This window comes from Mytilus edulis, chromosome 10, assembly GCF_963676685.1.
Source record: "Mytilus edulis chromosome 10, xbMytEdul2.2, whole genome shotgun sequence".
Classification (NCBI taxonomy): Eukaryota; Metazoa; Mollusca; class Bivalvia; order Mytilida; family Mytilidae; genus Mytilus; species Mytilus edulis.
In genome coordinates, this window is record NC_092353.1 from 35719211 (window position 1) to 35741321 (window position 22111).

At 32.4% G+C, this 22111-nt stretch overlaps 1 protein-coding gene across 5 annotated transcripts; it reads right to left on the reverse strand.

The window, feature by feature from the left end:
* Positions 1–2171: 2171 nt before the first annotated feature.
* Positions 2172–20358, reverse strand: LOC139491028 (uncharacterized). 5 transcript variants are annotated; one of them, XM_071278285.1, is made up of 4 exons: positions 20191–20318; positions 19139–19555; positions 16700–16868; positions 2172–2280 (listed from the first exon to the last, which is right to left on the reverse strand). In XM_071278285.1, the coding sequence occupies exons 1-4, from the start codon at positions 20282–20284 to the stop codon at positions 2196–2198; spliced, it is 765 nt and encodes a 254-aa protein (XP_071134386.1). In that variant the 5' UTR covers positions 20285–20318; the 3' UTR covers positions 2172–2195. The 5 variants fall into 5 exon arrangements, 3 of the variants coding, with proteins under 3 accessions (XP_071134386.1, XP_071134385.1, XP_071134384.1); XR_011656449.1 differs by lacking the exon at positions 2172–2280 and adding an exon at positions 10966–11450 and having other exon boundaries at positions 20222–20358; XM_071278284.1 differs by lacking the exon at positions 2172–2280 and adding an exon at positions 10966–11450 and having other exon boundaries at positions 20203–20318.
* Between the last annotated feature and the right edge of the window lie 1753 nt (positions 20359–22111).

Consider the following 22111-nt stretch of genomic DNA (forward strand, 5'->3'; position numbering starts at 1 on the left):
TATGATATACAGCAACAAACGGCGACAACCACTGAGTTACAGGTTCGGAAACTTCCTGACTTAAGATATGCACTACACCTTTTCTTGACCCTCATTCCTATCCAGGTTTTTCATTTTACTTCCAAACATTTTATGGGGGAGGGATCGATATACCGTTATTAAAACATTTAATACAAACCGTATTGGTTACCGGAACTTTAGATACACCAAAACCAGGTACTTCATATCTAAGACACAGGCAAAATATGCACTTAATTTTAGAATTCATTCATACATTTTTGTTTTATTTCGAATTGTCAGTCAATATGTGTTCTACAAGGATCACTAGTCCATCACCTTTTATTTGATACCTTAATAACTAAAATGTATTCTACAAATGTTTATATTGATACCGATCCGTAGGAACTATTTTGTTTTAAATATGTACTACTTTCTCGTACGTTCTTTTGTTACCGGGTCCCAGTTCTGGGTGCATGGTTCTATACTTTCTGCTAGTCCAGTAAAACGCAGAATAAATAGATTTACATAAAAACCATTTTGGCAAATTAGCACAGACATCCTTGCAAGCTTGTACGCTCTGCGTAAGTCTTGCTATTTTTTTGGAGACCAATTCAAATTAAACGAAAACTGAATGATAAAATAATCTGTTAACGTACTTCAATATAAAGCCGTAATAATCAAAACTCCATCTCTTGCACGTGGAAAGTGGTGTATATTTTGAACCGACAATCGAAGAAAGTTAGAACAGCGAATATCGTGATGTTCAATTTTGTGTTGTTTGATTGCTGTTTTATTGACGAATAATACCTTGTATCTTTTTTTATTCATATTCTATGTTATATGTTTCAAAAAATTGCTACCGTTCTACTAAATATTGAATATGACTATCTCATTTTGTAGCTGATCTCATTTAGAAAGTCTCTACCACGGTACCCCACCCCCTTTTATTTCTAAAAGCAGTAGAAAACACAAAAACAATAGATATATCTAGATCAAGACACCAAAAAAAAATTTGCCATACTTAATACGAGACAAAAGAAGCTTCTACTTCATAGGTTATCATACACTGTAGAAGGTTTGAAATCCTTATATAGTACACAATTTGCACAATTTCCTCAGAGAAGGTATTGAAAAAATCTGGATCGTTTACAAAAAATGTATATACGTATTGTATACGTTTGTACGGCTTTTTGGCCTTTACCGTAATTTTTGAAATTGTGATCTGCACAGATTGAAATTAAAAAGTTTCAATAAAATTTAAACAACGACTTAATCATAAAATAAGTTTTTAACAAGGGGTTTTCCTACAAATAAACACAAATTTTGCAATATTTCCGTTTATCATACCCTTTTAAGCAAATAGTTTTTACAAATAAATTTGCAAAACAAAAATAGTCATCTAACCGCAGTCTAGTTCATTGTAAAATGACAGTCTATGTCTGTTGGTGATTTAGCTCGCAACGGCCCTAAGTAAAATCGGTGTAATTTATGGGCCGACAGTAATTCTCTACTATTCTCTCTTCTTGTTACGCTATATAGAAAAAGGGGGATGGTTCAGTTTTAATTTTAGCCAACTTACGTTTAACCCAGTAACATGTCATGTTCCTGAACGTGAGTGTGTTCCGCAACAGCGAGGAACGACAACCGTTAGTTTTTGTATGTTATATCGTAATGCCCCCCCCCTCTTTTTTTCTCATTAAGAAAATCGCGTGTTAATAGCAGGTTTTAGATTGTTTCTGTTAAATTAATATATATCTTTCATGAAATCGAGACAATTGAGAGCGAGACATGTTTTGTATGTGTAGTCATCTGTCTGTTAAAGAATGTATGTATGCATCAAGATGTTAATTTTTTTCTATCATTGGGCTACAACTGTGCTTAATTCTCTTTCTATTTCACAATTCTCCACGCACACTGCTGGCTATTTAAATAATACAAATATGATAGCACTTATGAAACATAATGTTAGGACACCTGTCTCCAGTTGAAGATTTTACACGTCTCCTAGCTCTAGATGATCTGCGGTTATTTCTGTAGTAGGGTTGCTGTACATCACATTTCTTTATATTCCTATGTCACAACATTTTGCGTGTTTGCTGCTGGCCGAAAAAAAATTTGATAGCACTTATAAGACATAATGATAGTACATCTGTCTTTTGTTGAAGTCTCCTTCTAGATGTCTTTTGTGTTTTTCTTTAGTAAGGTTGCTGTCTCCTCAATTGACGCATACCTAACATCTCCTTTTTTCGTGCATCACTTATATTCCATGCGTACTGGTGGCTGAAAAAAAATCTTATCATATAAATCTGATAGCACTGTCTGTTTTGTTTTGCATCAACAATAGTGGATTGATTTGGATTTGAATGTTTTCTACTTAACGTCTAGTAGCAAATATTTCACGCATATTAAAGCCATTATGTCAGTAAATCCAATCGTAAAGCTAAGGCACATGTGACGAAATTTCAAGCAACAGATTACAAATTGCGGTTTCATGGTGTTTTGTTTACTTTAGTTTAGTAAAGAATGATATGCTATCCTATACTCTAATATCAGTCACTGTACTTTTGAGAAAATGCATAACAGCAACGCCATAAACAGTATAGAAGGCCATATCGGAGGGTCTGCATGGGGAGTCTTTTAATTTTGTATTTTTTTTGATAATTTCAAGCAGCCATGTTTCTCTTTTCTTTATAAATTTAGCCCATTATTCTCTATTCTGTATAATTCAACACTCTATTATTCATTATTACTAGTACTCAATTATTTGGCCTATTTTTCTCTATTCTTTAATGTTTGTACTATTCGTATCTTCTTTTTATATTGTTAGCAAGTTATTATGCACGATTCGGCCATTATTCACTATTCAGTATACCCCATCCAGATCCTCATATGTGTGTCCAATGCATTGCAATATTTAAACTACATATTAACCTATTCCTACCGCGTCAAAGAGTTTTATGAAACATTGGCGGAAGTTGTTTCATGATAAAGAAAGGTATACATAATAATAAGAAGATGTGGTCTGATTGCCAATGAGACAACTCTCCACTAGAAACCAACTGACACAGAAGCTTACAACTATAGGTCGCCGTACAAGCTTCAACAATGAGCAAAACCCTTACCGCATATATATAGTCAGCTATGAAAGGCTCCATAATGACATATGAAAACAATTCAAACGAGAAATCTAACGGCCGGGCTTATGTACCAAAAAAATGAATGAAATACAAATATGATATACAGCAACAAACGACAACCACTGAGTTACAGGTTCCTGACTTGGGATATGCACGCCACCTTTTCTTGAACCTTGTTCCTATTTAGGTTTTTCATTTTACTTCCAAACATTTTATGGGGGCGGGATCAATATACCGTTATTCAAACATTTAATTCAAACCGTACTGGTTACCGGAACTTTAGATACACCAAAACCAGGTACTTCATATCTGAGACACAGGCAAAATATGCACTTAATTTTAGAATTCATTCATACTTTTTTGGTTTTATTTCCGAATTGTCAGTCAATATGATTGTGTTCTACAAGGATCAAGAGTCCGTCACCTTTTATTTGATACCTTCATACCTGAAATATATTCTACATTTTTTAATATTGATACCGATCCGTAGGAACTATTTTGTTTTAAATGTGTTCTACTTTCTCGTACGTTCTTTTGTTATCGGATCCCAGTTCTGGGTGCATGGTTCTATACTTTCTGCTAGTCCAGTAAAACACAGAAAAAAAAAGATTTACATAAAAACCATTTTGGCAAATTAGCACAGACATCCTTGCAAGCTTGCCAGTGATATTGTTTGCCTTAAATTAGTTGAGAATAGAGGCTTTTTCCCCTGGAGAAAAATCCCAATTAAAAAAAAAAATGGCTTAAAATTATTCCCAAAAAGACAACTTTTTTTCCCAAACAGTGCAGTCTCAGTAGTAATTGTGCATGAATACAAACTGAAAAACACTCATTCAAACAATTTTCTTGCCTAAAATGACTATACGTGCACATTTGAAGCTCTATTACAAGTATCATCACTTCACTGACAAAATTGGGTCTTATTTTAAAGCAGGGTTTGACTCTTGAAAATGGGTCTGTAAATTGAAGTTTCAGTCAAATTCATGGTTTTTTTTAAATTTCCCAATTTGATGAAAATGACGCATATTTTCCCAATAAAAAAGGGTAGAGATAGTTTTGAAAAAAGCCAACAATATCACTGCTTGCACGCTCTGCACAAGTCTTGCTATTTTTTTGGAGACCAATTCAAATTAAACGAAAACTGAATGATAAAATAATCTGTTAACATACTTTACTTTTAAGCCGTCATAATCAAACCTCCAGCCATTGCACGTGGAAAGTGGTGTATATTTTGAACTGACAATCAAAGAAAGTTAGAACAGCGAATTTCATGCTGTTCAATTGTGTGTTGTTGGATTGCTGTTTTTTTTACGAATAATACCTCGCATCATTTTTTTATTCATATTCTATGTTATATGTTTAAAAAAAAATGCTACCGTTCTACTAAATATTGAATATAACTATCTCATTTTGTAGCTGATCATGATTTAAAAAGCCTATACCACGGCTTCCCCCCCCTCCTTTTTTTTTTTAAATGCAGTAGAAAACACAAAACAATAGAAACATCTAGATCAAAATACCAAAAAACTATTTGCCATACCTAATTCGAGACAAAACAAGCTTCTACTTCAGAGGTTATCATACTCTGTAAAAAGTTTGAAATCCTTATATAGTACACAATTTGCACAATTTCCTCAGAGAAGGTATTAAAAAAATCTGGATCGTTTACAAAAAATGTATATACGTATTGTATACGTTTGTACGGCTTTTTGGCCTTTTCCGTATTTTTTGAAGTTGTGATCTGCACAGATTAAAATCAAAAAGTTTCAATAACATTTAAACAACGACTTAATCATAAAATAAGTCTTTTACATGGTGTTTTCGTACAAATAAACACAAATTTTGCAATATTTCCGTTTATCATACCCTTCTAAGCAAACAGTTTTTACAAATAAATTTGCAAAACAGTTATAATAATCTAACCGCAGTCTAGTTCATTGAAAAACGATCTAGGTCTGTTGCAAGGGTCGCCCACAACGGCACTAAGTAAAACCGGTGCAGTTTATGGGCCAATATTATTTCTCTACCCTACTCTATTCTTGTCACGCTGTATTGTAAAAAAGTGGGATAGTTCTGTTTTAATTTTAGCCAACTTATGATTAACTCTGTAACATGTTATGTTCCTGAACGTGAGTGTGTTCCGCAGCTGAGAGGAACGACAACCCTTAGTTTTTGTATGTTATATCGTTATCCCCAGCTTTTCTAATTTAGAGAATTGCGTGTTAATAACAGGTCTTAGATTGTTTCTGTTAAATTTATATATACCTTTCATGAAATCGAGACAATTGAGAGCGAGACATGTTTTGTATGTGTGGTCATCTGTCTGTCAAAGGATGTTTGTATGTATCAAGAAGTTAATTTGTTTTCTATCATTGGGCTACAACTGTGCCTGATTCTCTTTCTATTTCACAATTTATTTTCCACGCACACTGCTGGCTGTTTAAATAATACAAATATGATAGCACTTATGAAACATGATGTTAGGACACCTGTCTCTAGTTGAAGATTTTACAAGTTTCCCTCTAGATGATCTGCGGTTATTTCTGTAGTAGGGTTGCTGTCTCATTGACGTATACATCACATTTCTTTATTTGTCACTACATTTTGCGTGTTTGCTGCCGGCCGAAAAACAAATTAATTTGATAGCACTTATACGACATAATGTTAGGACATCTGTATTTTGTTGAAGTCTACACGTCTCCTTGTAAATGTCGTTTGTGTATTTCTTTAGGAAGGTTGCTGTCTCATTGACGCATACCTATCATCTCCCTTTTTCGTGCATCATTTATATTCCATGCGCACTGATGGCTGAAAAAAAGTCTTATCATATAAATCTGAAAGCACTGCCTGTTATGTTTTACATCAACAAAACTGGATTGATTTGGATTTGAATGTTTTCTACTTAACGTCTAGTAGCAAATATTTCACGCATATTAAAGCCATTATGTTAGTAAATCCAATCATAAAGCTAAGGCACATGTGACGAAAACTCAAGCCACAGATTGCAAATTGTTGTTTCATGGTGTTTTGCTAAGCTACGCCATAAACAGTATAGAAGGCCATATCGGAGGGTCTGCATGGGGAGTCTTTAATTCTGTAATTTTTTTTTAATAATTTCAAGCAGCCATTTTTCTCTATTCTTTATAAATTTAGCCCATTATTCTCTATTCTGTATAATTCAGCACTCTATTATTCATTATTACTAGTACTCAATTGTTTGGCCTATTTTTCTCTATTCTTTCATGTTTTTCCTATTCGTATCTTCTTTTTATATTGTTAGCCAGTTATTATACACGATTCGCCTATTATTCTCTAATCAGTATACCCCATCTAGATCCTCATTTGTGTGTGCAGTGCATTGCAATATTTAAACTACATATTAACCTTGTCCTACCGCGTCAAAGAGTTTTATGAAACATTGGCGGAAGTTGTTTCATGATAAAGAGAGGTACACATAATAATAAGAAGATGTGGTCTGATTGCCAATGAAACAACTCTCCACCAGAGACCAATTGACATAGAAGCTTACAACTATAGGTCGCCGTACACGCTTCAACAATGAGCAACACTCTTACCGCATATATATAGTCAGCTATGAAAGGCTCCGTAATGACATATGAAAATAATTCAAACGAGAAATATAACGGCCCGATATATGTACAAAGAATGAATGAAAAACAAATATGATATACAGCAACAAACGACAACCACTGAGTTACAGGTTCCTGACTTGGGATATGCACTCCACCTTTTCTTGACCCTCATTCCTATCCAGGTTTTTCATTTTACTTCCAAACATTTTATGGGAGCGGGATCAATATACCGTTATTCAAACATTTAATTCAAACCGTACTGGTTACCGGAACTTTAGATACATCAAAATCAGGTACTTCATATCTGAGACACAGGCAAAATATGCATTTAATTTTAGAATTCATTCCTACATTTTTGTTTTATTCCGAATTGTCAGTTAATATGTGTTTTACAAGGATCACTAGTCCGTCACCTTTTATTTGATACCTTAATAACTAAAATATATACTACAATTTGTTTTATATCGATACCGATCCGTAGGAACTATTTTGTTTTAAATATGTACTACTTTCTCGAACGTTCTTTTGTTACCGGGTCCCAATTCTGAGTGCATGGTTCTATACTTTCTGCTAGTCCAGTAAAATGCGTCAGCCTTGCTATTTTTTTGGAGACCAATTCAAATGAAACGAAAACTGAATGATAACATAATCTGTTAACATACTTTACTATAAAGCCGTCATAATCAAAACTCCATCCCTTGCACAACGGTCCCTTGCACGTGGAAAGTGGTGTATATTTTGAACTGACAATCGAAGAAAGTTAGAACAGCGAATCTCATATTGTTCAATTATGTCTTGTTGGATTGGTGTTTTTATGACGAATAATACCTTGCATCTTTTTTTTTCATATTCTATGTTATATGTTTCAAAAAATTGCAACCGTTCTACTAAAGATTGAATATAACTGTCTCATTTTGTAGCTGATTATCATTGTCTATACCACAGTACCCCACCCCCCTTTTTTCTAAAAGCAGTAGAAAACACAAAACAATAGATACATCTAGATCAAAACACCAAAAAACTATTTACCATACCTAATACGAGACAAAACAAGCTTTTACTTCAGAGGTTATCACTCTCTGTAAAAGGTTTGAAATCCTTATATAGTACACAATTTGCACAATTTCCTCAGAGAAGGTATTGAAAAAATCTGAATCGTTTACAAAAAATGTATATACGTATTGTATACGTTTGTACGGCTTTTTGGCCTTTTCCGTATTTTTTGAAGTTGTGATCTGCACAGATTAAAATTAAAAAGATTCAATCAAATTAAAACAACGACTTAATCATAAAATAAGTCTTTAACATGGGGTTTTCTTACAAATAAACACAAATTTTGCAATATTTCTGTTTATCATAGTACCCTTTTGAGGAAATAAATTTGCAAAACAGTAATGGTCATCTAACCGCACTCTAGTTCATTGAAAAAATGACAGGCTAGGACTGTTGGTGATGTAGCTCGCAACGGCACAAAGAGAAACCCTGCTCTCTCTAAATTTATGCTGTATAGAAAATGGGGGTTGGTTCTGTTGAAACTTTTATCAAATTACGATTAACCCAGTAATATTTCATGTTCCTGAACATGAGTGTGTTCAGCAGCAGTAAGGAACGACAACCGTTAGTTTTTGTATGTTATATCGTAATCAGTGGCGGTTCCAGAAATTTTCATAAGTGGGGGTCCACTGACTGACCTAAGAGGGGGCCCGCTCGAGTCACGCTTCAGTGATTCCCATAAAAGCAACAATTTTTTTTCCAAAAAAGGGGGGAGGCCGAGCCCGGGCCCCCTGCCCCCTAAATCCGCCCCTGGTAATGCCCCCCTTTTCTCATTTAGAGAATCGCGTGTTCTTAGGTCTTAGATTGTTTCTGTTGAATTTATATATATCTCCTACGAAATCGAGACAATTTAGAGCGACATGGTTTGTTTGTGTGGTCATCTGTCTGTCTGTCTGTCGGAGGATGTATGTATGCATCAAGATGTCCCTGATTCTCCTATTCTGTAATATCAGTCACTGTACTTCCTGAGAAAATGCCTAAGAGCAACGCGATAAACAGTATAGAAGGCCATATCTGAGGGTCTGCATGGGGAGTCTTTCAATTATGTATTCTTTGAATATTTTCAAGTAGCGGTTTTTCTCTATTATTTATAAATTTAGCCCATTATTCTCTAATCTCTATAATTCAAAACTCCTTCATTCTATATTACTAGTACTTAATTGTTTGGCCTATTTTTTTTTATTCTTTCATGTTTTGTCCCATTTGTATCTTCTCATTATTCTCTATTTAGTATACCCCATCCAGATCCTCATATGTTTGTGCAATTCATTGCAATATTTAAACTACATTACCTTGTTCTACCGCGTCAGAGAGTTTTATGAACATTGGCGGAAGTTGTTTCATGATAAAGAGAGGTATACATACTTATATATATATATATAGAACTCGTCTAAGCATCAACCCAACAATGTTAGATCTGTAAATTTGATTTTGCATATTTTTGGTTCTTCCCTAGCCGGGATTTGAACCAATGCTGATGAGATATCGTGACACCAAATCGCCTGCACTGTAACCGGTGCGCTAGACCACACGACCACATTGGCTTCATAAAAATGAGCTTTCGGTGGCCTGGTGTTACCTTTCAACGTCAATTTTGATCTAGCGTCGTACTACAGTACATGATATATAAGGCATGTAGATGTTATTCTTATAGATCAGCTAAATTATCTATAGTAAAGGATCCTACAAATTAATTTAAGATACAGTCACAGAAAATATTTATATTTATAAGTACGTTTGAGCCAGTGGCAACTCTACAACAGATTTATCCATCGGATCACCAGCAGTGATGGAGATGCATGGATGATTTACAGATCTACATTGTTGGGTTGATATTTAGAAGAGTTGTATATACATAATGTACACAGCCATGTATCAACATCACTGCTGGTGATCCGATGGATAAATCTGTTGTAGAGTTGTCACTGGCTCAGACGTATTGTAAATTATTTTCTCAAAAGTGGGAGCAGGAAAAGACTGGCCTGTGCCCGCCGCAAAGTTTTAAATGAACCACCATCCCCTTCCACAGCTCCTACAACAGAAAGAAAAATATTGGCCACTTGACATTTTCGAGAAAAGTCGAAGGTTAATATTTTGGCACTTGATGATATTGTTAGCTTTTGCACAGCTGACGCATGTATTAAAATATAAGTAATTTGCTGGTTCCACTGATTTTCCGGGTTTTTTTTGTAGGTTCTGAGGTTAATCGCTGAAACAAATTTTGACTTTTTATTTTGAAACGATGACATCAGATGACAACAGGTTTTCAAGAGTTGCTTACCTTTAGCAGCACTCGAGTTTCATATAGGTTTTTGTCGAACAATTGTAAGTTTTCTTTGGTGTTTTTTTCGGACTTTGTTTGTTTTCTCGTCTACGTTCATTTTGTCATGATGTTGCTCTTCTCTCTTAAATATTGTTATATTCTTGCATATATCTTAAAAAATACTGTTGCGTGGCAAGGGTAAATAATACGTTTCTTACATATAATTGTATGAATTTAAGTATGGTGTTTTTCAATTTGTAATTATGTTTATTCAATGTATCTACAGCTTAATATCAGAATAAAAAAAAAAATAAGAGACAAATACCACAGAAATTTGAAAAAAAGAACTGACTGGCAACAAATCAAACTGAATGGTTAATCAAGATATGACTATTACAGACAAGGGGAATAGCTCTGGTAGCATGGATGGAGACGATTATATTTTCGGACACATAAAAACACATCTGCTTCCATTTTCTACATTTTATTCAGACAAAGATAACGTCACAAACATAAATACAAAATACTGACAAAAGGGGAACAACTCTCTCTTAAAAACAGAACCATAATCTGACCATATACATACTGATATATAACACATTTTATGTCCGCATTCATCCGTTTTGGGTCGTTGGTCGAAATTCACAAAAGGTGTACATGTATTTCATGTAGTCTTGTGTTCCTTTTGTGCGAAGAGAGTTTTTCAACTCTAAGTCAAAATCAATAATTCGGACGGTTGAAAAGGGAGTATATGAAGTCTAAATCATTATCAGTTGTTTTATGTGCGGAGGCACAATGATAAACTCGCTTGTGTCAGTATTTATTTGTTTACACAAGTGATTTTTCAATAATACAATAATTATTTTGTTAAACTCATTTATTTAAACATATTCCATTCAAAAATAAAAGAACACTAAAATGCTAACGTTTTTTTTTATTTGATTTACATTATAAACAACTGCACATTTTGATGACAAAAAATAATTCAATACACAGAAAAAAGCCACTATCAGAGCTACGCTTCGCAAAATAATATAACATAATGACTGTACAACATGCAAACTTAGTATATTAAACAACTGATATAGAAAAAAGTGACTACTGTCTAATTATGTGTCATTACAGTTTGAAAAGAAGTCGGAGGTTGTATTGTTCTATTTATTTTTCTCCCATTTGACAAACAAAATCAAGGGTACCCTGTGCGATGGATACGTCGTAATGATCGGTTTACAGTTTGCTAACCTTGCTGTGAGGCAGGAAATCAGTGTTGTTAAGTAAAAATATGCTAGGGCAATTAGTAAGTGCCATATACCATGGAGATACAAATGAGCCAAGACATAAGTGCAGTGGAAAGTATCAATCCACCATAACACATATGCAATTACGACATACCCTGTGGCGTACCTGTTAAAATGAAATTATACAATGTTTATTTGATATTAATTGTTATAATACATTTTCATATGTTTGGTTACTAGCAATTTCAATAGCAAGATCTCGGCAAATTTTCGACAAGTTTTCTATTGATAAATATTTCTCCCTCTCACTCTATATATATATTATTAACGAGTCTAAATTGAAAACTACGTTCAAACCTATGATTGCGTTGGATAAAAACCGCAATTTTTATACGTGTGCACGTAAAACAAATTTCGTTGTAGAAGGGTCTAAAAACAGCACAAACAACATTTTCCAAAAGACCAAAAAAGTGAAAAAGTATATTTAAACAAAACGCATTTGACTAACAGGTCGAACAACTGATGTTCTTTAACCCTGCTGACTGCCATTGGCGATTGCCAAATAAAATTGATCACAAGATGTAACAAAATGGATCTTAATATAAATTTATTACTAAACAGATAAAAATTAACTTGTGGCCACAATGTTATGCCACAAACATACGGTGTCAATATGTTTTTAGTACACCAGATCCGGATATATATATATAACAAGTCAAAAAGGGTACAACATCACCATTAAATAACTATAAAATGAACAAATATTAGATATTTCGGATAACAGATATCCTTCTTTAATAATAGCACGATGTCAAATGATTTATGGCAATATATTCAAACTGAGAAACTATCAACATCTTGACATTTATACAATTTAAGCGAACACCACAGACGCTGGTACAATTTTAAAATTTCCAAACACGGTGCGAAGATTACAAAGATATGCCAAATAAAAATAGTCATTTGCGAAGTGAACTAGCACAACTCTAAATTTACAAAGGTTATTTAATGGTGATGTTGTACCCTTTTTGACTTGTTATATATTGTATTTTGTAGTGTACAGAATCATATTACATGATCCATCGCCCTGTAAGATTAATGTTGACTATTTATTCAGTCATTTCTAATTATATATACATATTTTTTTATATATAAATTGCAATATATGTATATTTTTTTATATATACATATATTGCAATTTGGTTTAGAAAAACATGGAATTTTCAATATCCCATCTGACAGGGCAAAATCTCATGGGATTGACCATTATCCCATCGAATTTTGGTTAAATCCCATAGAATTTATTTGGTTCCATGGGACAAAAATAGTTCTCATGGGACTTTAATTATTCCAAAGGATTTTAATATCCCAGAGGCAAAATTAAATCATATGGGATTCAAATTATAAATATACAGTAATATGTATGTAACATTGAATTATGTTTGTAAGTTTTGTTTTAAGATGATTTTTTAAAGTTGAATATCTTTTTTCCCTTTGAAATGTTATGCAATATATTGTTCTATAAGTGTTAAAAAAACAACAAAGCAGATAATGTAAGTATTAATATATGTTTATTTATGAATTCTAGAATACTGTTTTTGAAACTCAATTATTTCTCATTTGAAATCAATGAAACTCTGTTATAAGGATACACATACATGTACACGTAGGTTTTAACATAAATCTATATTTTGCAGGATATCCCTCCACCTAAAACATTAATAGTTTTTTTTATCATCCAGCATTGTGTGATCGTAATGTACAGTCCATTTTTTGGTCAATCAGCACGGAACATTGTCATAATTGTGGGTTTAATATCTTTTGGTATTTAATATTTAATAGCAAAAGACACCGAAAACAAAATTTGAAACAAAACATCAATTTAAACTTCAAATATATCAGACTAATTTATAAAAGCAAACAAATAACTAATGTAAAACAATTCAAAGGCGAAAGCTAAGTGCCTGATTTGTGCGCAAAACAATAAACAAAAACCAAATATGATATATAGCAACAGTGGACAAACACTAAAAAACAGGCACCAGTCTTGGGAAAGATACTTTCAAAATGTGGCATGGGTGGTGTAAGTGTCTGTTCAATATTTAAACTATACAAATAAGTTTAAAAGGTATTTTTACTGCTCTTTTCTCAGGTTATTTTGATACATTCACATTTTTATTATACATTTTATTAACTGATGAGAATGCAACAAAGCAGAAAACAGCAACTTAAAACACAAATTTGATGTGGCTGGAGAATTCTTTCCCTTTCATAAAACAAAAAAGACTCAACGCATAGATCTGTTTGTACTCACAGTTACTGACAACTAATTCAAATCAAATATCAACTAATATATAAACATTGTGTGAGCACCCAACACGCCCCTAACCTGGGACAGTGGTTTTAATAACAGCCCAAAATTTGAACAACCTGTAAACATTTGCTGCAATTGGCTTAACTCAAAAGAATGCAACAAGGCACATAAACAAATAATATGATCAAGAAAAAAAATTGAAAACAACACGTTTAATAATTCTAGGCGCCCGAAGCGCTTTTCTGGATTTACCTTCATCATGACGCCCAAAGCCAAACATTTATGTGTCCACAGTACACGGATGCACCAACCGCACTATCATTTTTTATATTAAGTTGACCGTAAAATTGGGGTAAACATTTTAATTTGGCATTACAATTAGAAAAATCATATCATAAGGAACATGTGTACTAAGTTTCAAAATGATTGGATTTCAACTTCATTAAAAACTACCTTGACCAAAAACCAAAACTTTAACCAGAAGCGGGAAGGACGAATGAACGAACGGAGGCACATACCAGAAAACATATGCCCATACATTGGACATAAAAAACGTAGATACAAAGCACTGAGATGAGAGTACTTACAACTAATATTCAAATGAAAGTTTATCAAAATGTTTATAAACATGATTACATAGCAATTTTATTGCTTTATTTCTCTTCATTGATATTTTTTTGGGTTCTATGTATTTGTAGGTCAGACATCTTTAGTTGGCTTTCATGATCATCATTCAACAGGTTAATACTGAACAGAAAGATCTTTGAAGAACAACCTTATCATAGATACCAGGATTGAAATTTTATGTAGAACTGTTTGCAAAAATGTTTTGTCTGAGAATTGTAGGCATATTCTAGTGGATGAAATAATTTATTTACTTGACTCTTATTTAGTGGACCGAATAATGGTACATAAAAAGCTGAAACAAGAAAACTTAAATTTAAAAGGAAAAGAGTTTATTTTATAAATTTGCAAATAAAAACATAATATTAGGCACACCACAAAGGTATACAATTCAAAGTAAATGCATATTCAGATGTATTGCAATGAAACTAAAACGAAGAAAACTTTACCTCATGAAAAGAAAAAGAATAAACTATTAAACGTGCTATTTCAACTTTTTCATCCAGATTATGAACAGATTATTACAGTTTTATTTTTCATAATCAGATAAATAAGACTTTTCAAAACAATATTTTGTTCTTTTATTTATACATGTCATCATTTTATTTCACTTAAAGGATCTTTTTTTTTACTTAAAATATTATTATACTTTCCAAAATAATAATAATCTTTATTGTAATATAAACAAATTAAAAACATGTTTGTGACAAAATGAAAAAGAAAATACACTCATATATATATATTATACTTTTTTTACTAGCAAACAGAATTCATTGTAACATCAACATTACTGTATATTTATAATTTGAATTCCAAAGGATTTTATTTTGTCCCTTGGGTTAATTATATTCCTATGGGATTTTTGTTGATCCATCGGACAACAAATATCCCATGGGAGAACTTTTATCCCATGGGACCTAAAGAAACATATGGGATTTAACAAAAATCCCATGGATAATGGTCAATCATATGGGATTTTGCCCTGTCCCATGGGATATTGAAAATCCCATATTTTTGTAAATCAAATTACAAAATATACATAATAATAACATAAAAAACAATGAAATTATTGAATGCCATGTAATTCCGCATATTTGGTTATATACACTACTCTAGCTCTTAGATGTGTTTGAACTTTTGATTTTGCCATTTGATTGGGGACTTTCCTTTTTGAATTTTCCTTGGAGTTCAGTATTTTTGTGATTTTACTTCTTAGAAGAGGCGGCGGCTGATTTGCAAAACAGTGTTTTGCAAATTAAAAGTGTCCAGTGTTTCTAACACTGTTGGATGTTATTTCAGACTTATATATAAGGAGTTAGTTAAGTACTTCATTCCAATAGACTTAATTTAGATGATGTGTCGCTAATCACTTTATCCTCAAAGACTTAGCAATAGGTATCAAGACTAAAGGTACAACAATTACATGGTTTACAATCAGCTATAAAAACTGTAGAGAGTTAACTTATGATTATGGTTATAAAACTAATTGGTAGCTGAACTTTTTTTATAATTACATATTTCTATCATCTAAAGTATGAATTACAAAATACCCCCAACAATGTCTTACAATTACTGGTATCACCTTTTATGATTCGACTGATAATGTTGATCATAATGACTTAATTGCAGATTAACTGATATTTTTTTGCCAATGACAAATGACTTTGTGATGTCCATAACTGTAAAGTCCGGCATTATTATAATGAGTGTTTTTTTTTTACTTCAGTCAACATTGTACTCATTTACTAACCGTGTGTTAAATCAACATTAAACAAGAATGTGTCCAAAGTTAATGGATGTCCCACTCGCACTATCATTTTTCATATTCAATTGACCGTGAAATCTAATTTGGCATTTAAATTAGAGAGATTATACCATTGGTAACATGTGTACTAAGTTTCAAGTTGATTGGACTTCAACTTCATCAAAACCTACCTTGACCATACATTTTAATCTGATTAAACTCGCACTTCATTTTCTATGTTCAGTGGACAGTGAAATTGGGGTTAAAAGTCTTTAAAATTAGAAAGATCATATCATGTGTGTACTAAGTTTCAAGTTGATTGGACTTCAGCTTCAATAAAAACTACCTTGACCAAAAACTTTAACCTGAAGCGGGACAGACGGACGAACGGGCGAACAAACGGCCGAATGGACTGACGAACGGACGCACCGACCAGAAAACATAATGCCACTCTACTATCGTAGGCTGGGCATAAAAACAAATTACTTTTATACATGTTATATAATTTCTTATTCTGATAAACGTTTTCGGTAATATATAAGCAGTATTAAAGTATCAAAAATTACATTTTGTTGAAACCGTGCTCCGCTTGAAGAATGTGTAAGATTTGAATCCTATTTCTAATGCAAGGATATTTTGAGGTACATTAAAATTACAGACTTAGTTCCAAACGCTTATTTTTCATTATCAAGGTTGATGATTTTTTTTGTTGAGTCATTGTTTTTATACTAACCACATCTGCAAAAATGCATCAAGCTGGTCAAATTTGTAACTGTCTTTATCCTTCCATATTTCGAGACAAATAGACAGTATAAAGAACCACAGAACGTCAAAAGTCAACCAGCCGATCCATTCATTCCTATAGGCAGAACTTAGAACCACGGTTACCATTGGATACATTCCTAAACAAACAGAAAGTTATAAACTGAGCAATACACAATAGTTATATTTAGTTCATATATCAATTCAATGAATTTAAGCTCAATAGTCCAATTCTTACCAAACCAGAAGTGATTTTGTAATTGTCAGGGAATAATGCAATAGATGACTTATACAGTTTGGATAGAGATGGACTGCAATTAGAAAAAAAAATACGAAGCCTATTAAGGTTTTTTAGTCAACTTTGATTGCTACGGAGAGTTATCTGATTTTGATTATTTGGTTTTCTATCTGAAGCTGGAAATAGTTCAGAAATAAGTTCTTATGTTGTACTGCTATACCACTGTCCCCGGTTAAACATGTTTAACCCCGCCACATTATTTATGTATGTGACTGTCCCAAGTCAGGAGCCTGTAATTCAGTGGTTGTCGTTTGTTTATGTGTTACATATTTGTTTTTCGTACATTTTTTTACATAAATAAGGCCGTTAGTTTTCTCGTTTGAATTGTTTTACATTGTCTTATCGGGGCCTTTTATAGCTGACTATGCGGTATGGGCTTTGCTCATTGTTGAAGGCCATACGGTGACCTATAGTTGTTAATGTCTGTGTCATGTTGGTCTTTTGTGGATAGTTGTCTCATTGGCAATCATACCACATCTTCTTTTTTATATGTCCCGGGTTTTACAAGTTTATTAATGTTGTGCACTACATTCTAGTAATTATTTTGTTAAAATCATAATGTGAAGACAAATTTCGTACACTTTCCTTTTGAACAAATTGTAATTTGTAAAATAATTTGTACAAAATTTATACAAAATATACCTATAACTTGTACAATAATTTAAAGTATGAATTATAATAGCATTGATACACTCTTTAGAATAGGCATTCAATGACCACACAATTTAATTATTTACAATATACAAAAAACGTTCTGTATCATTTGTTTGAGCAAGTGAGTTAATTATGGCATCGGGAATGGAATAACATCTGCTGCCAACCCTTTGCATTTATATGAAACAAATCTCTGTCAATAAGTTTTTTAAATGCTTTTAAACTTCTTCAGTTAGCGAATGTTTTACGTGGAAACAAAGCGTCATGTCAAATACGGTCAAAAGGAATTACACATTTTTAAATAAAAAAAAGTGGCAGTGGTGTTCGTATATTTTTTTGTTTAAATACTGATTGCATCTGGTATGTCTAACTTCATAACGGCTACATACCAGGTACTTTACATCCCTCAGACATGTATACGTAACGTTTCCTTCAGATATCATTTAGGTATTTGGTTTGAATGATAAAAAAGGAGAAAAAATGGATTTACTTGAAATGAATCAACAAATTAATAAACATTGTAATATCCGGCTTTATTTCCAGCTTTCAAGTAGATGGTTTGTTAAGCATTTGCAAGTAATCGTAAAACAAGTTACCACATTATTTATGTGGCTGTCAAAAGTCATGAGCCTGTAGTGCAGTGATTGTCGTTAATGCATGTGTGTCATATTTGTTTTTCGTAAATTGTTTCGTATGAATTAGTCCGTTTGTGTTTTCAACGGAGTCATTTCATATTTTTCATGTCTAGACCTTTCAAAGCTGACTTTACCGTATGGGTAACCTATTTGTTGAAGGCCGTACGGTTGTCTGTATTTACCCTAAATTGACGTTATTGCAACTTTGGTGGTTAGTTGTCTCATTGACAATCATACCTCATGCCTTATTTTTATATGAAATATCCTTATAATTGTCAGAATTGTTGGCCTGCTATTAACGTGATTTTCCAAATCAGTAAACCAGGTGTACCGGAAGGGTAAGCAAATCCAGCTCCACATGTGGCATCTATCGTGTTGTTAGAATAAGTGCAAATCCTATGATAAGTCTAATTCGGTAAGTCACAATTGGTAAAATGGAGGACAAAATTGTGTGAACGATGATCAGAACATCTCTGGCGTCCTCTCTGAAACTGTTATTGCATAACAGTAATTTAACTCGTGAAGGGATCTGTAAAATTTCATAAAGAATGACATCAAATTAACTATTTATAACTTGTAAAACATTGGGAAGGCTATTCGGAATACATACATTGTAGTTTATGAATTTTAAATACGATTGCCTTATTTTGATTGTAAAATTACATTTGCTTAAAATCAATATTCAGCTTTAAATATGCGCATTTAAGAAGCAACTTTACACTTTCATTAGTGCATATTTGTAGCATTAACTTCAGACATAAGCATCTTAAAATGGTGGTTAAAAGATTGAAATGTTTTTATAAATCCACGATCGCTAACTTACCGGCTATCAAAATAGTTGTAATGAAAATGCAGTGGTGTCCATAAAATTGAGAAAAACCAGCAGTATTTGCAAGAAATACTATAATCAGACTTTGTTGAAACTTGAGTATAGTCTCTCCTATTCGTCCAAAACCATTCCATAGTGTTGCATGGTATATGCCTTCCATTATACCATACCCAACAATCAAACTATACAAGTACAGGATTAATGATGACACATTACTTCCAGATTTGTAGATGCCGATAATCCCAAGAAAAACACCAGATAACAAACAAATAACAAAATTTCCAAACTCTTTGAATAGGATCATGTTAAATAGATTGAAAGGACCAAGTTTCTGGTATTCGCAGAATCCATCTGGAGGATATATCGCAGTAAAATTGTAAAAAGATATATTGGCTGGTTCTGTCATGATGGCTGAAAAAATATCTATTTCTAATGTAAAACATTGTTGACCAACAGAATACAACGATGCATTGTTCTCTACTTTTACTTTTAAATGTTAGATTGTATCATAACAATAGCCCGCCAAAGTTTCTGAAAACATTTTCAAAGTGCAAAATCTATTGACATACTAAAAGTCATGCTGTTTTTGTAATATCTATACATCATCTTATAGACAACAAACAGCTGTAATTCCCTTTTCAGACATGTCGTTTATGCAAAGTTACGTAAAGCGCTTCTTTTCATACTAAACAGCATTTTCAATGTTAAACACAACATTAATAAATATCAGCTGCTCGACACAATATGAAGACTTTTTGATTTCGTTTGCTGCGCTCAGTCGACAAAATGCTCAATTTTGTGACTCCCAGCTGATAATTTACAATATCAACATGCAGACAACCTGATTATTGGTACACACAACATTGAAACCTTATTTAGTAGAAAGAAATATGAATCATAATTTCTTTCGTTTACCGAGATTGTAGATATATAAAATTTATGTTCATATCAACAAGAGTGTAAACTAAATCATCAATACACACGATATAATAAAAATTGAATAACAATACCAATATAAGAATTTTTAAAACAACATAAGTATCTACCACAATTAAGACCTGCTGTAAATCTACTCACTGACAAGTTATGTGCGTCTGTTGTATGTGTAAAGAACATTTCCTGGAAGGAAAGTAAATACATATCTAAAAATAGAGTTTATATCCTTTAAATGAATAAGTACATTGTGTACTATATTTCAAAAAACGTATAATGCGTGAATTTTTAAACTAAAATATTACATATTCTTTTGTAATTCACATAACAGGTTTGTTTTTGTACTGATAGGTTTATGCTCCTATAATATATTAAATAACTTGGGCACACATATATTTTATGATCTTTAATTGAATAAAATTAATTCAAAATGCGGTTTCAAATGAATGCCCAATGTTCACTTGGTGAATCCTATTACGGCAGTCTCATCAGATATAAATATACACATATTGACGTTGTTTCCTAAGTTATACTTTTAAAAGAACAAGATCAACATACAATTAAGATTTCCTTTCAAAACTTGACTAGCAAAGAGCCACGATGCAGTCCCCTCTTCTATACCCTAGGCGGATATACACATGTATGTTAATTTGTTGTTTCCTTAGCATAATAATGTATACAACGGAATAAGATTGATTTTTAAGCTTTGGGATCATAATATATTTATTAGCGTTTAACTATGTTTTCAATTTATATATAATAATATGTGTTAGTTTTCCATTTTCAGCGATGAAAATAAGAAACATGTTTAAGGTCAACCTTATTTGCTTTTCTATTTCATGGATTTGAAAAAATAGCTGCCAGTTCGCTATTCATTTTTCGAAATTAAATATCTAATCTTCTGCTGGAAGTCGGTTCGATATTCAAATTGCTTAGTTTATAATAATAAAAATCTAAACATGATAAATATTCGATAACAACTAAATATTGATAGTTATAGGTATAAGATACAAAAGAATAACTAGGAAATCGTTTTATACCTCCTTCAGGCTGTCGTAAATTCCCGTTGTACTGAAATATAAACCCTTTTGAAAGTTGCACATTTGTCTTTTGGAAATATAGATACATTGCAATAAAATGCAACTAGAGATGTACTAAAACAAACAATCTCTTAAAAAGCATTTAAAAAAATAGAAAAAAATAGATATATTTACGGCAAGTAAAAGGAAATAAAAGAGAGTGTGACTTTTAAGTTTAAGTCGTCGAAAATTCAGTTCAAATGGCACAGAACGATGACTAGACCCCCTGATCTCTCAATCTGCATTCCGTTATGCAGATGTTTAATTAATATTAAGATACGAGGGATCCAAAAAGGAATTTGGGTTGACTCCTTGTCTTGTTTTCTAACAGAGGGCTAAAAGTGATTTTTGTTTAGCGATTTTGAATTGACACTTCAAGCCCTCCTTTCATATCGAAGATGACATAATTACTGGGAAAATTCTTTAAAAAGTATCTTTATATATAGTAAGCCTACAATAGTATTCATTTTTTTTATACTGAAAGAATAGATGGTCTCGCTGATTTTCAGTGGTAGGTTTTCACGATATTGATTTTTTTGAAATAGTAAACTTGCACGTTGAGTCCTCCATAAATTAAGAAGATCTTACTGTTCCTGGATTAGCTGATTATTGACATCATTTAGTCATTCGAAAATATCTCTTTTTGGGGTTTCCACAGTTGTTCTTATCTATGATTTTAAATCTTCGTGGAACGTTCGTTTCTGTTTGTTTCCTGAAATATTGTCTTTTAAATTTTCATTCTTAATTATGTTATTAATCTTAAGGTCACAAAGAGAAATATGAGATTTGCAAAAGGGTTTATATTTGAGGACACCGGGAATTTACGAAAACTTTATTTGGTCACATGAAAGATTTCCTTTATCTCTTAGTTCATGTAGTTTTTACAACTATAGTAATAATTTGAACTATCTGACTTGAATGTTATTGAATGTTTAATTTTTTTTTATTATATTCA

Coding starts and splice junctions, on each gene's coding strand:
- LOC139491028 (XM_071278283.1), bottom strand. CDS start 20,284: ATGTATTTACTTTCCTTCCAGGAAATGTTCTTTACACATACAACAGAC. Junction 16,869..19,138: donor TACAACTATTTTGATAGCCG/GTAAGTTAGCGA, acceptor CTGTTTGTTTAG/GAATGTATCCAATGGTAACC. Junction 11,451..16,699: donor GATGCATTTTTGCAGATGTG/GTTAGTATAAAA, acceptor TCATTTTAACAG/GTACGCCACAGGGTATGTCG.